Here is a 15233-nt window from a genome sequence, read left to right on the forward strand (position 1 = left end):
GACTGTGGTGATCCAGAAGAGAAAGTACAGCAACAGAGTTAAACTTTCACACTCTGATTCCAGATTTATCTTCAGGAGACCCTCTGACAAGGTAATCATGTTTCAGGCTTTATAGGTGCTGGATTCTTTTTAAAAAATGTTTTAATTATTATTATTTTTTTTACTGTGTTTAAATATATAATAACTTCATGGATTCATTCAAACTTGTTTTTATTTATTTTCCTTTTTATCTATAGAGGACTTTATTTAATAAAAATCATTCTGTAACAGATGACATATGACTAGAGACACTGAAGGAGATTTTTATAATGATCTTATCATCAGGTTTGAGTTTTTCCCCTTTAACATGTTTACTTCCTGTTTCAGATGAATCAGCTTTCATCAGTGGAGTGAGTTGAATTCCATAATTAACAAAAATGATTCATAACAATTAATTCACTTAAAAACAATCAACCAAAACAAAAATTAATCCAATATTTGTTTACGGACTTTTGATTTTCTATGTTGAAATGTTTTGTTTATTTCTTTTGTTTTGTTAGAGCTGTTCTGAAGAACACAGCTGAAGCTGTTCTCATTCCACTGAAAGGTGGGGTCTCCTCCCTGAATGAAGTCTATAAGGCTCTTATTGAGGCACATGTAGATCCTGTAACTGGGAAATGCTCCAACTACGACTACATCAGAAAGCAGATAGTACAGGCTCATCAGCTCATGAAGCAGTCAGAACAGGAAGCCAGTTCAGGGTTAAAGAGTCTGGATGAAAACTTAGAGCGGCTGATACAAGAGGAGGGGAAACTCAAGCAGGAGATAAATGACACAAATCTAACCTTAGACAACTTGAAACAAAAGAAGCAATCAAATGAAAATTTACTCAGAGCAGTTCAGGGAGCTCTGGATCAGACCAGGAGAAATCTGAATTCAGCAATAAACACACTTCAGGCTCAGAAGAAAAGGAAACAGGATGCTGCAATTGTCACAGGTGTTGGGGCAGGAGTGTTGTTTATACCTTTCATTGGATTGATTGCAGGTAAGACTTACAGCATACAGATAAAAATAATGACATCTGAACTGTTTCATCATCATAACCTTCATGTGAGTGTCTGTTCTGACTCTGTATTTTGTTTCTTCAGGTCCTGCCATGATGATTGGTGGTGGAGTTGAACTGGATCAAGCAAACAAATCTGTCCAAGTGGCTCAAGAGGAGGTGAGAAAGTCTGAGAATGATGTGAGAAACTATGAACTTAAAGTATCTCACTACGCATCTATGATTTCTCAGACCGAACGTGACATCAGTCAGAAAAATGTCCAGCTAAATCAGATAGGTGAAGGAATCGAGAAAGTGAAGAAGCAGAGTCAGTCTGTAGCTAAGTTCCAACAGAATTTGAGAGGAGCTGTCAATCTTCTGGGTGTCCTCAGTGGGAGGGTCAGTGTGGCTGAAGGTCTGACTCGCAGATCCATCCTCCAGGAGCCTGTGATGAAGGTGATGGAGGATGTGATGAAGGCCATAGAGCAGATTACAGGGAATGAGCTCCTCTATCGCAATGACCTGCCAAGACTCATCAATCAGATGAAGGAGAACAACCAACGTCTGGCAGCCATCTGTACCTAAGAGAACAGCTCAATATCACAATAACATGCTGTTTCTTTTGTTTTGAACAGAGTTACACAGAAAAATAAATATTCTGTAGCACTTCAGATTTTGTTCAAATAAGAATAAAGTACTAAAAAAATTTTAGATTCTATGTCATTCAAGAGCATTAAAAACCACTAAACATGAACATAAATAAAAAGCAGTAAATGGATGTTGTAGTAAATGAATGTTGCAGTAAATAACAACCAATGAATCTGTGAGCTAGAAGTGATATAAACCCTGTGACAAGGTTATCATTTTGCATGCTGATTTTTTTCTGTCCTGTTTTTTTTTTTTTAAGTGGAAAACAATGTTACATGTAATAACTTCAGTACTTTCATACAATCTGTTTAAATATTGAAATAAAAATGACTATAACAAATATGATGAAATAAAAAGATTTTATTTAACATCCTTTCAATATATATAGATTTAGATAATTAAAGATTATCAATATATAATAATTGACATTGAAATATTTTACCAACCCATGCACACCAAGCCAGACCTCAAATAATTTAAATTAGATTAAAACTTTTTATTTATAAATAAAATAAATTATATACATTTTTATTTATACATAAACTTGATCATTGTATTTATATACCATTTATAAATAAATAAATGAATGAATGAATGAATAAATAAATAAATAAATAGACACATACAAAAATGCTTTGAAGCCTCCAGCAATGAATTCATCTACACTGGTACACTACTTATGAGTAATGTACTACTGTTACAGACTTAGTATGCTAGCAGCCTAGAAACTCTGCTGGGAGGAATAGTATTAAAATAATAATAATAATAATAATAATAATAATAATAATAATAATAATAATAATAATAATAATAATAATATCTAAAATATTTAGGAAAATATTAGGTTTTTTAGGAAGAGGTAGGTCTTCAGCCGTTGTTTAAATGCCTCAGCTGTTGTTTAAATGACTCAGTTGTTTGGGCATCTAGGGGAAGTTCATTCCACCACCGGTGAAGGAACAGAGAAGACTCTTGCCCTCTAATAAATCTGAGGGTGCGAGGTGCAGTGCGAGGAGTGACAAGAGGTTTGAGGTAAGCGGTTGCTGGTCCATATATGGTTTTGTAGGTAAGCATGGAGCTGGTAAATCTCTAGATACCTCAGGATTTTCACAGAGTCTGCCTCATCTCAGTGGAGGTCCAAAATCTTCATTGCACAGAAGACAATCAGAGCTGCAATAATTTCTGGATGCCACGGGATGGGTAGAAAGTGAGAAGCAGTGGAATGGGATACACTTAGCTGCTGTTCATAATATTAGCAAGCACTAGATGATAATGTTATTTGGTCAGATGTATTAGAGCACAATATTATGGGAAGTATTAAGTGTACTAAAGACTAAAGAGATGAGTTTTTAATCTACATTTAAACTTGGAAAGTGTGTCTGAGCCCCGAAAACTATCAGGAAGACTATTCCAAAGTTTGGGATCTAAATACGAAAACACTCTACCGCATTTAGTAGACTTTGATATTCTGGGAACTACCAGAAGTCCTGATTTTTGTGATCTCAGAGAATGCGAAGGATTGTAACGTGTTAGAAGACTAGTTACATACATTCAGAGGTAGACCTGCCAGACGATGCAGTAGTCCATTATATTATATTAATTTGTCTTAAGACATAATATTTTAAATGACACACATGAATGTGTTAAACATACTTTTATGTTTGATACTGCAGAGAGATTTACCAGTCGTCTTCCAGAATTATCATCCATGACTAGATCATGCCAAATGCTGTAAATTTAAATCTATAGGCATAAATCTTTTAAACTAGTGGTTATCAAATCTCTGATTAAAAACCCAAACTTGACCCCTGTCAGCTGTCCAATTATAAGCCAAAATCAAACCTACATAGGAATAACATTCAAGTAATGTAACAGTCAGGATTTAGGCCTCATCAAATCACAGAGCCACAGGACTAGTTAAAGTGGTAAATTACCTCTTACTGATATGAACTGATATGCAGTTTTTGACCCCATTGACCATGTTATTGTACCTAATAAGCTAGAAAATGTTGTCTGGGTTTTCTTATCTGACAGATTATTATACATTTTTAGATTGGAGGAAATCCCTGGGCTTCGCCTGCAGCAAGTGTTGCAGCACCTGTAGGATTCCAGCCTCTATCTGCATGCGGAGACACAGGAGCTGGCTATGATTGTTAAAAGTGCTACCCAAGAGCTAGGTGACCCCTCCCCCAATCCCGGCCACGAAGCTCAAAGACGGCTCTGTAAACTAATAACAGAAGATGACATTGAGGCCTTTCTGGATAGAAAGGTGTTGGTTACATGCCTCTACAGCCCTTAAAACATCATGGCTTAGCGTAGTAGTGAATGGCTGACATTTTTGCCCTTTTCAGAGCAATGAACATACATACAGACACATAAATGCACACATAAAATGTCCACTAACACACGCACCCAAAACACACACTCACACACACACACACCAAGCACCAATCTAATCGCCAAGCAGAGGGCAAAATATGATCTACCGAAACACACACACACAGATGTTGTGTTGTCATATTCAAATCATATTTGTTTTCTCTCTTTTATTCATGAATTTAGTTGCTTCAGTCATCTTTGACCTGGGGATATTTGACATACACCAGCCAGTGGTTATCCAAAATAATATTTAATAATTTCTGCTTATTTTACTTAAAATCATGCCATAATATCAGGAGGTTTATTGTTTATAAATTAAATATAAAAAAATGCATAAGAGGTGTAAAAGAAGTTTTATTCACAATAAATTATGCCAAGTTTTTGAGTGGTGTGTGTGTGTGTGTGTGTGTGTGTGTGTGTGTGTGTGTGTGTGTGTGTGTGTGTGTGTGTGTGTGTGTGTGTGTGTGTGTGTGTTTTGGGTGCGTGTTTTTAATTTATAAACATTCAAGTCAATTTGACCTGGAAAAAACAGGTTTTATTATTTACTGACATTATAAATGGTCAAAATGGTTTCAAAACAATCTCCTGGCTTTCAATGCCAAGAGATAGATTCATTTCAATTATGCAACACCTTCTAACAGACAAATTTGCTGTGGTCTCCGACATCTGGACATGCTTCAACAAGAACTGTGCTGAGAGTTTCACTCCAGGAAAACACATGACCATAGATTAACAGCTGTTCCCTACCATGGTTTGTTGTCCATTCACACAGTATATCGCAACCAAGCCAGACAAATTTGGGATCAAGTTCTGGATGGCCACGGATTTGGAGACCAAATATGTCTGCAATGCATCTCCTTACTTGGGAAAGTACCCCAGTCACCCAGGGTCCAGCTTGTGCAGTGAAGCACAAGCGATTTGCTACTGCACTGGGCATTCCAATGTCCTCCTCTACCCACACAGTGCCGTCTTTTGTCGTCTGGCTCAGACAGGGCTTCCCAGTACCACGGTGCATCTTCTGTGGAGGCATGTTGGGTTCTTGTTCCGTCTCAAAATTCACTTTTGGTGTTATAATTCATTGATGGCCAATGAAAATAAAATTACATCATTTTATTCTGTATGTTTAAGAACATGTCTAAAGCTTCACTCAGCTTATGACATTTGTCTACAAACATACATTGGAGACTGAAGTGTTAGCAACTTTTCATTCTTTCCCAAGTAAGGGACGTCTCATACACACTCCTCTTCATGTCTCATACACATTCTTACTGTTCCAAACACACTCCTCATGTCTCATACACACTCCACTGCTAGGCAAAGGCATATCAAAAGTGTATCAAAAGGCATAATGAAATGCAATGCCCAATTTGTGTGTGTGTGTGTGTGTGTGTGTGTGTGTGTGTGGTGTGTGAGTGTGAGTTTTGGGTGCGTGTGTTAGTGGACATTTTATGTGTGCATTTTTGTGTCTGTATGTATGTTCATTGCGCTGAAAAGGGCAAAAGTGTGACCTATTGCCCCACTAAATGTGGCCGGGTCAAATTGACCCGGGAGGACAAGATTAATTTTACTTGCAAAGTTCATAATTTGGAACAATCCTGGTAAATTTCAGGCAAATATGTGGAAGGAAACCCAAGTTATGACACATTAAACTTTCCAGATGAGTCAAATAGACCCCAGGTCTGCACAAGGGTTATATAAATATGATATGTACTATGGCAAACCTTAGCACACAATTTTTTAATATAAATTAAAGAGATTATTTTGAATAGATAGGCCATGAAGGTTTCCGTCACTGAAAGAGGTTTGGCCTGCCTTGGATCTGAGCTACTCTGAGTGAACAAATGCAAATGAGCCAGGCCTCACAGGTGATGGGGGCATTTGCACAACAAAAGCAGGGCTGAAGAACTGTGAAAATCTCAACAGGGGGGATTCACACCTCGGGACCCGCACCAGAATATTTAAAATCCAGTAAACCTAGTGTTAAAGGCCAAAAAATGCTCAATATCCCCTAAAAATAGAAGCTACAATTTGTATAACACTGGTGTTCAACTTCCTGTTAAAAGCTGGAGTTATTGTACCATGGGAGACATCGCCTGTGCAAACCCCACGATTCCCAGTAGAACATAGAACGGGGCATAGAATCCTTTATTATCGCCACATAAAAATTACAGCACAGTGGAATTCTTTTCTTCACATACCCCAAATGAGGAGGTTGCGGGTCAGAGTGCAGGGGCAGCTATGTCCCTGGAGCAGGGAGGGTTAAGGGCCTTGCTCAAGGGCCCAGCAGTGGTAGTTTGGCTGGGCTGGGCCTTGAACCATGATCCTCCATCAACAACCCAGAGCCTTAACCAGTTGAGCCACCACTGCCCAAGTCACCACTGGCCAAAGAAAATTAGCGCTCCAGGGCAGCCAAAGGAGCGGGGATTTGAAGATTTGAAAGCGGTTAATAATGGTGTGATTCAACGAGCACCAAATGTCCCAAATACATACACAATCTTGTCCCAAATTCCAGCAGACAGTGCATGGTTTTCTGTTGTCGATTTGGCCAATGCATTCTGTGGCGTACTGGTACACCCAAATTGTCAACTTTTGGTCTGGATATTCCTTTAACTGTGAAGCTTATACTTTTACACACTTATGTCAGGGCTATTGTGAATCCCCCACGATTTACAATGAAGCACTGAAGAATAGATTAGACACACTGCAGTTACCTAACAAATCTGTGTTGCTTCAGTATGTAGATGACATTCTGTTAGAAACACCAACTAGAAAACAGTGCTTGAAAATCACTATTAAATTGCTCTGTCATCTCGCTACAAAGAGCCACAAAGAGAAAGAAAAGGCTGTCAATGCCTCACGAGACATTTTTGTACCACACGCAGTGTCACAACAGCTTTTCGAACAAAAAACAGTACATACTGTTCTCTTAAACCTGCACCTTCCCACAGAGAGGGATGGGGTGTTATGTGAAAACGGAGGCAGAAGCCAAAGCGGCAGCAAACAAAGTTTCATCATAAACAAACTAGGCAAAGCCAACACAAATACCTGCATCAAATGCAGGAATAATCCGGTGGTGCGCTCTGAGGGCGCGACCCACAATATCCTGAACTGACGAGAGGCAGTCCATGAAAGAAAGTAAACGTGCGCGTTTTGGAGAAGCGCGGCACTGGGCTGGAATCGGGGGTAAGTAATCCATTCGGTGTAACTCCGGAAGCAATACCGATAATAAAGGCCGGGGAGAGGGTGTGACGTGAGTGTTCTTATAGGTATATATAGGTATATCATATGTTTTTCTCCCAGCAGCACAGATTGATTATCTATTCTACTGTACTCTAGCTCTATAACCCAGGTATGATGTCTCCTAATGACGGGAAGTAGTATATATCTATTGCATTGGGTTAGGAAATGCAGCTCTGTCTCTACTGAGGTCTCTGAGGTCACAGTTGGAACATAGTATATTGTCTCTAGAGCTGCTGTGTTTGACAGCTCTCCTCTTTTCCTCACCCAGCCTGTGCTTTGTCAGGTTCTTCCTGTGTTGGGTTGCTTACTGTGGTGATGTACATTGCCACAGTGTATTGTCAATTTATGGCCAGACAAATTTCAAGTTTTGTTTGGGATTAAGTTAGTTCTGTCCAATAATCTATGTAATCTATTTCTGATTGTGTGTGTCTTGATATTAAAGTGTTTGCTGGTCAGATGCAGATGGGTCAGTAAGTCTCAGGATGAAGTGGCAGAAAGGGGATCTTTCAACATTCAGTTCTTGGTAATTCAGGACTTTATTAGAGAAGTATTGGCTAATTCAGCTCTGAATGTAGAGTTGGGGCTTTTCTTTGTACCTGTAGGATGTTTTTGCAAAACTCTGTATGCAGGATTTCACCTTGGTACAAAGCAATAGGTTCAATTACTGACTGTAAAATATTTTGAGCCAGATTCTAATTGGAATTCTTACTCCACCAAAACATCGACACACTAGCTCTGTACAAAATTAAATTAGCGATTTATTTTTACATGGTGTAGTCTGTGCTTTTCTTGCTATATTATCTCCCCAAAGAGTTTTAGACTGATGGTACTCTTAGCCCATAACCTAGTGAACTAGTATTGATGTGTCCATTGACAGTGAGTTCAAAAGTCTAAAGTATAAACTCTGATAAAGATGTCTGACAAATGCCATAATTGTAAATGTAAAAATCTTAAAAACTACTCCTTATAAAAACAATTTTTATGAATGGCCATAATGCAGACATTAAAAACATTATAAGAATAAAAATAATGATAATAAAAAAAAATAATACCAGTGAATATAAAAACAATACACTACTCAGTTCAACAAAACATAGATCTGTCAGCCTTGATACAATTATTATATTTCGCTGGCGAGTTTGTAGAGTGTCTGACTCATCAGGGGGTTGACCTTGTCACACAATTAAATCTGAAAAATGAGCTGCATGTTGTTTAGACATTTAGGTGCCTTTTGTGCTTAAAAGATTTATTCAACCCACCCACCTAACTGCATACCAACCACCCGATACTATAACGCCTACATGCAGCACAAGTCTTAGCATATCTACCTGCACCAGCCAGCCAGCACGCGCAGAACCCGGCTGCCCAAACAGACCCATTCCCTCATCTAACTTGCCAGCACGTTCCACGCATTTTTTGTAAACAACAAACAGTCTCTTTACAGAACTCTGCCACTCGCTGATCCTACTGTCCTTCATTCTACTGCCCCCCCCCCCCAAGTTAATAATAATTAACTTATTTAAATCTTGTACAAACTGTATACCCTGCACTTGCTACTACTGCACTCTGGTTAGACCTAAACTGTATTTCATTGCTTTGTACTTCTACATGTGTTATGACAATAAAGTCTAATCTAATCTAATCTTATCTAATGATTGATATTAATTCATAAAAAAACCTCTCAAATAATGTTTCAAAAAGCATATTTTTATCAATTCAAGCAAAACTCAAATAAAAACAAACAAACAAACAAAAAAAAAAAACGCATTACACTCAGGGATAAAAAGAAAGACTTTACTCTTAGGAAGTGAGTTCTTGGTTAATAGTTCTGTAGCACCGTCCTGCTGTGGTGGTAACTGGTGGCTTTCTCTTTGTTAAAATTGTCTAACAGGTCCTAGTATTCAGTGGGTATTTGATGGTTAACTTGGGCTCAGGGCTCTTAATGGTACTGGTTCTACATGAAAGGTGGAGGGTCAACATTTGGCATTTTTCATGGCAGTGTGCGGACCAGTGCATGAGTTTGTTTGGTTGGCACACACAAACACACACACCACTTCAGGTTGATAATAAAATAACGAGCTGGACTTAGTGTGTTAGTTTGTTAGAATCAATAATAATGTTTCCTGAACTAAGTTACAAAACTCTTTGTGAAGTTCCCAGAAAATCTTTGGTATTCTGTTGCCTGAGGGGAAACATGTCTCTGCAAGTTGTCATGTGTGAATTACCTCACGTTGCAAGACACACTTTAATAAATCAATATTAAACTTAAAAGATAGCTTTAGAAATATATTAAAAATCTGTCTTCTGACTGGTTTGTGCTACACTGCTTATTTTTGCAGATCTTTAATATTGCTCGTCCTGTCGATCATGAGTAATATTTATTTATAAAGTCATCTCAAATAATATGGATTTATATTTTAAAAATGTATATTTGGTGAAAACAGTAGACTGTAGTAAACTGTGATGAACATCTGCTTCCTGTTGGCTTACAATCATGTTGATGAGGATTTTATCATCACAGAAATGTACCCCAAATCACTTCTGTTCTTACCATTTCATCAATCGGGGTAGTTTTCCTGAGATAAAATTATTTAAAAAAGCATTTATTTATTTTTTTAAAAACAACCAAAACATATTCAAACATATTTGGTCACAATGATGACCAAAACAACCCCTCTGATTTAAAAAGTGGTCTGTATTCAGCTTATCTCTCTCAGATAATTACCCACCATTCTGCTCAATTATCTTCTTTTTTTCACAAACTGGTCAGGACAGCAGCCAGGTGCAACTAATCCACTGACAGAGGCGCAGTGAGATCCATAAGTGGCACTTATTAATAAAACAAAAAGCAAACACTCCAAAACGGCAGGCAAAACCAGAGTAGCAAAAAAAGACAGAAGTCACATAAACACAAGGGAAGAGTCCAAAGAAAAAAGTGAGATCAACGTGAAACTGAAACTAGGTCAATACACAGATATAAAAACAGTACAATACTCTTCAAAATATAGATCTGTCAGCCTTGATACAATTATTATATTTCACTGGCGAGTTTGTAGAGTGTCTGACTCATCAGGGGGTTGACCTTGTCACACAATTAAATCTGAAAAATTAGCTGCATGTTGTTTAGACATTTAGGTGCCTTTTGTGCTTAAAAGATTTATTCAACCCACCCACCTAACTGCATACCAACCACCCGATACTATCACGCCTACCTGCAGCACAAGTCTTAGCATATCTACCTGCACCAGCCAGCCCAGCACACGCAGTTCACCAAAACTCGGCTGCCCAAACAGACCCATCCCCTCATCTAAACTGCCAGCCTGTTCCACGCATTTTTTGTAAACAAACACACACATCCTGTACCGCTCCAGCTTGATAATGAACAAATGAGCTGGAATTAGTCTGTTAGTTTCTTAAATTTTTATTGCTAATAACATTTCCTGAACAAAGTTAATAAACTCTTTGTGATGTTCCCAGAACAGCTTTTGTGATTGGTGGCCAGCGAGCAGACATGTCTCTGCGAGTTATCATGTGTGCATTGCATAACATTTCATAACACACTTTACCTCTTAAAAAAAATAAAAAATTGTCTCATGAATGTTAAAAATCTGTGTTCTTGATTGATTTGTTTGTGCTACATAGATTATTCTTTAAAAAATCTTCAATAAGAACACAGTTACATTTTACAAATTAAAATGTGATATTGCTCATCATGTTGCTTAAGATCAATATTAATTCATTAAAAAACTTCTCAAATAATGTTTACATATATTTCAAAAAGTTTATATTAATGAAAACATTAACATCTGATTTCTGTTGGTTCAAAATGATGTGGATGAGGATTTTGTGATGAAGAAATGAACCTAAAATCATTTCTGTGTTTGTGATTTTATTAATTAAAGCAAAACTCCAAAAAACAGAAAACAAAACAAAACAAAAAACGCATTACTCTCAGGGATAGAAAGAAAGACTTTACTCTTAAGAGGTGAGTTCTTAGTTAATAGTTCTTTAGCACCGTCCTGCTGTGGGGGTAACTGGTCGCGTTCTCTTTGTTAAAATCGTCTAACAGGTCCTAGTATTCAGTGTGTATTTGATGGTTAACTTGGGCTCAGGGCTCTTAATGGTACTGGTTCTACATGAAAGGTGGAGGGCCAACATTAAGCATTTTTCATGGCAGTGTGCGGATCTGTGCATGAGTTTGTTTGGTTGACACACAAACATACACACCACTTCAGGTTGATAATAAAATAATGAGCTGGACTTACTCTGTTAGTTCCTTAGAATAATGTTTCCTGAACAAAGTTCGGAAACTTTTTGTGAAGTTCCCAGAAAAACTTTGGTATTCTGTTGCCTGAGGGGACACATGTCTCTGCAAGTTATTGTGTGTGAATCAGCTCACACTGCAAGGCACACTGCAACTTTAATAAATCAGTACTAAACATAACAAATAGCTTTATAAATATATTAAAAATGTGTGTTTTGACTGATTGGTTTTTGCAGATATTTAATGAGAATGCTGTTAAATGATATATTGCTCATCGTGTTGATCATGAGTAATATTTATTTATAAATCATCTCAAATAACATGGATTTATATTCTAAAAATGTATATTTGGTAAAAACAGTAGCTTGTACTGTAGTAAACTGATGAACATCAGCTTCCTGTTGGCTTACAATGATGTTGATGAGGAATTTGTTATTACAGAAATTTACAAAAATCACTTCTGTTCTTACCATTTCATCAATTGGAGTAGTTTTTCTGAGATAAAAGCCAACAAAAATGATTTAAAAAACATTTAATTTTTTAAAAACAACCAAACAAAACAAACTGTGATGGCTAAAAATTAGGATCACCTTTATAGTTCTAGGTCGCTTCTTTATGGTTCTAGGGCACCATGATATCTTGTCTGCCCACAATAAAAGCATAGCTGGTTCAGTAGCTTGGGCTGGTGCTCTCCCTCTGATTTCCCCAACTGCATGGGTTTTTGGAGGTCCTAGAGATATTTACAAGGGCCTTCTGTACACACACACACACACACACACACACACACACACACACACACACACACACACACACACACACACACACAAAAGATTTTAAACAAGAAAGAATAAATTGTTGAATCAACTTAAATCAAACAGATATCTGACCAATAGATTTCACACAGAAACTGGAAAAATGCTCAGTCCTGATTGGTTCATGATTGTGATGAAACTAATAGTATAGTGTAATATAGTATAGTATAGTATAGTATAGTATAGTATAGTATAGTATAGTATAGTATAGTATAATATAAGATAATATAAGATAAGTTAAGATAAATAAGATAAAATATAATAATCCTTTCTTTTTACCACAATGGAGAAATTTGTGGTGTGAAATATTGCACTAGTAATATTATTAGTACTACTATTGCTGCCTTTATTAGTGGTAATGCCAGTGTTAACACCATTATTACTGCTATCAATACTATTTCTAATGCTTACTAATGTGTGCAGATCATCATATGCAATGCTTATCAACCAAATTTTACTTCCAATACTCTAAATTACATGCTGGAGGAATCAATCATTGCCTGAGTAAATAATATTAATTATAAATTTTGTAAAACCATCAGAGAAATTTAATTACAGCTCTAAAAGACATGAATGCTGATATTTCGTGTCAGAAACACACACATGCGTGCACAAACACTTGAAAATGAACTAATGAGCTGGACTCTTTCTGTTATTTCCTTAGAATCAATAATAGAGTTTCCTGAACAAAGTTATGCAACTCTCGTTCGTGAGGTCCCCAGAACAGCTTTGGTATTGGCCTTTGGGCAGACATGTCTATGCAAGTTATCATGTGTGAATAACATGACCTTACATAACAGATTGCATAGCCTCTAAAAATTGCTTCATTATTGTTAAAAATCTGTGTTCTTGACTGATTGGTTTGTGCTACATAGATTATTCTTATATATTATAACAGTCTCAGTTTCTTTGCACTGTTCATGCAATCCCAAAACTTGTCAAACCACACAAATATCTACATACATACAACTCTAAGACTTCCATGAGCATAAGCTTCAATTATATACCCAACAGACATTAAGTCTATTACAGGTGAGATCAAACAATAGTGCAGTAAACAGAAAACAGTCTTATCTGTAGATGAACAAGAAGGCTTTGGATGTTAAGGTCTGTGGCATGGAACCCAACTAAATCCCACATAGAGTTTCTTCAGCCGAGTAAGCAACACATCTGGCCATACCCATCACACATAGTCATAACAGATGAACAAAATAATCCTCTTGGAGCAGGAAGAAAATAAAGTTTCTCAAAGCATGGTTAAGATGAGGGGGGCAAGGTGGCTTAGTGGTTAGCACGTTTGCCTCACACCTCCATGGTCAGGGTTCGATTCCCGCCTCCGCCTTGTGTGTGCGGACTTTGCATGGTCTCCTCGTGCCTCGGGGGTTTCCACCGGGTATTCCGGTTTCCTCCCCCGGTCCAAAGACATGCATGGTAGGTTGATTGGCATCTCTGGAAAAGTTGTCCGTAGTGTGTGATTGCGTGAGTGAATGAGAGTGTGTGTGTGCCCTGTGATGGGTTGGCACTCCGTACAGGGTGTATCCTGTCTTGATGCCCGAAGATGCCTGAGATAGGCACAGGCACTGGTTAAGATGACCATCACCACAGAGCATGAGGTAACTTAAGACACCACTAGATCTGGTGTTATCTTTGGGTATAAGCATTAAGAGTATTTGCATTGATGAGATTCCTATTTTGGATCATAAGCCTGTTTGAATTGATGAAAGTGATTTTGGTTTAATTTCTGTGATCTCAAAATCGTCATCAACATTTTGAAGATCCTGTTTGAAATTACCTCATGCTCTGTGGTGATGGTCATCTTAACCACTCTCACTCATTTTCTACCGCTTTATCCGAACTACCTCGGGTCACGGGGAGCCTGTGCCTATCTCAGGCATCTTCGGGCATCAAGACAGGATACACCCTGTACGGAGTGCCAACCCATCACAGGGCACACACACACTCTCATTCACTCACGCAATCACACACTACGGACAACTTTTCCAGAGATGCCAATCAACCTACCATGCATGTCTTTGGACCGGGGGAGGAAACCGGAATACCCGGTGGAAACCCCCGAGGCACGAGGAGACCATGCAAAGTCCGCACACACAAGGCGGAGGCGGGAATCGAACCCTGACCATGGAGGTGTGAGGCAAACGTGCTAACCACTAAGCACCTTGCCCCCCTCATCTTAACCATGCTTTGAGAAACTTTATTTTCTTCCTGCTCCAAGAGGATTATTTTGTTCATCTGTTATGACTATGTGTGATGGGTATGGCCAGATGTGTTGCTTACTCGGCTGAAGAAACTCTATCTGGGATTTAGTTGGGTTCCATGCCACAGACCTTAACATCCAAAGCCTTCTTGTTCATCTACAGATAAGACTGTTTTCTGTTTACTGCACTATTGTTTGATCTCACCTGTAATAGACTTAATGTCTGTTGGGTATATAATTGAAGCTTATGCTCATGGAAGTCTTAGAGTTGTATGTATGTATATATTTGTGTGGTTTGACAAGTTTTGGGATGTGGGTATGTTAAACATAAATATTTTGAATACAAATGATGCAAGCAACAAAAGAAATGATTCCCCCCTTGTAATTTCTTATTGCATGAACAGTGCAAAGAAACTGAGACTGTTATAATATATAAGAATAATCTATGTAGCACAAACCAATCAGTCAAGAAGGTCATGTTATTCACACATGATAACTTGCATAGACATGTCTGCCCAAAGGCCAATACCAAAGCTGTTCTGGGGACCTCACGAACGAGAGTGTTTGTGCACGCATGTGTGTGTTTCTGACACGAAATATCAGCATTCATGTCTTTTAGAGCTGTAATTAAATTTCTCTGATGGTTTTACAAAATTT

The 15233-nt window shown here is 37.9% G+C and overlaps 1 protein-coding gene across 1 annotated transcript; it reads left to right on the forward strand.

The window, feature by feature from the left end:
• The first annotated feature begins 6 nt into the window (after positions 1-6).
• On the forward strand, positions 7-2009 carry LOC125145274. Its single transcript, XM_047816854.1, has 4 exons — positions 7-91; positions 367-389; positions 540-1024; positions 1128-2009. The coding sequence occupies exons 2-4, from the start codon at positions 367-369 to the stop codon at positions 1604-1606; spliced, it is 987 nt and encodes a 328-aa protein (XP_047672810.1). The 5' UTR covers positions 7-91; the 3' UTR covers positions 1607-2009.
• Positions 2010-15233: the final 13224 nt, after the last annotated feature.

This window comes from Tachysurus fulvidraco, chromosome 7 (genome assembly GCF_022655615.1).
Source record: "Tachysurus fulvidraco isolate hzauxx_2018 chromosome 7, HZAU_PFXX_2.0, whole genome shotgun sequence".
Lineage (NCBI taxonomy): Eukaryota > Metazoa > Chordata > Actinopteri > Siluriformes > Bagridae > Tachysurus > Tachysurus fulvidraco.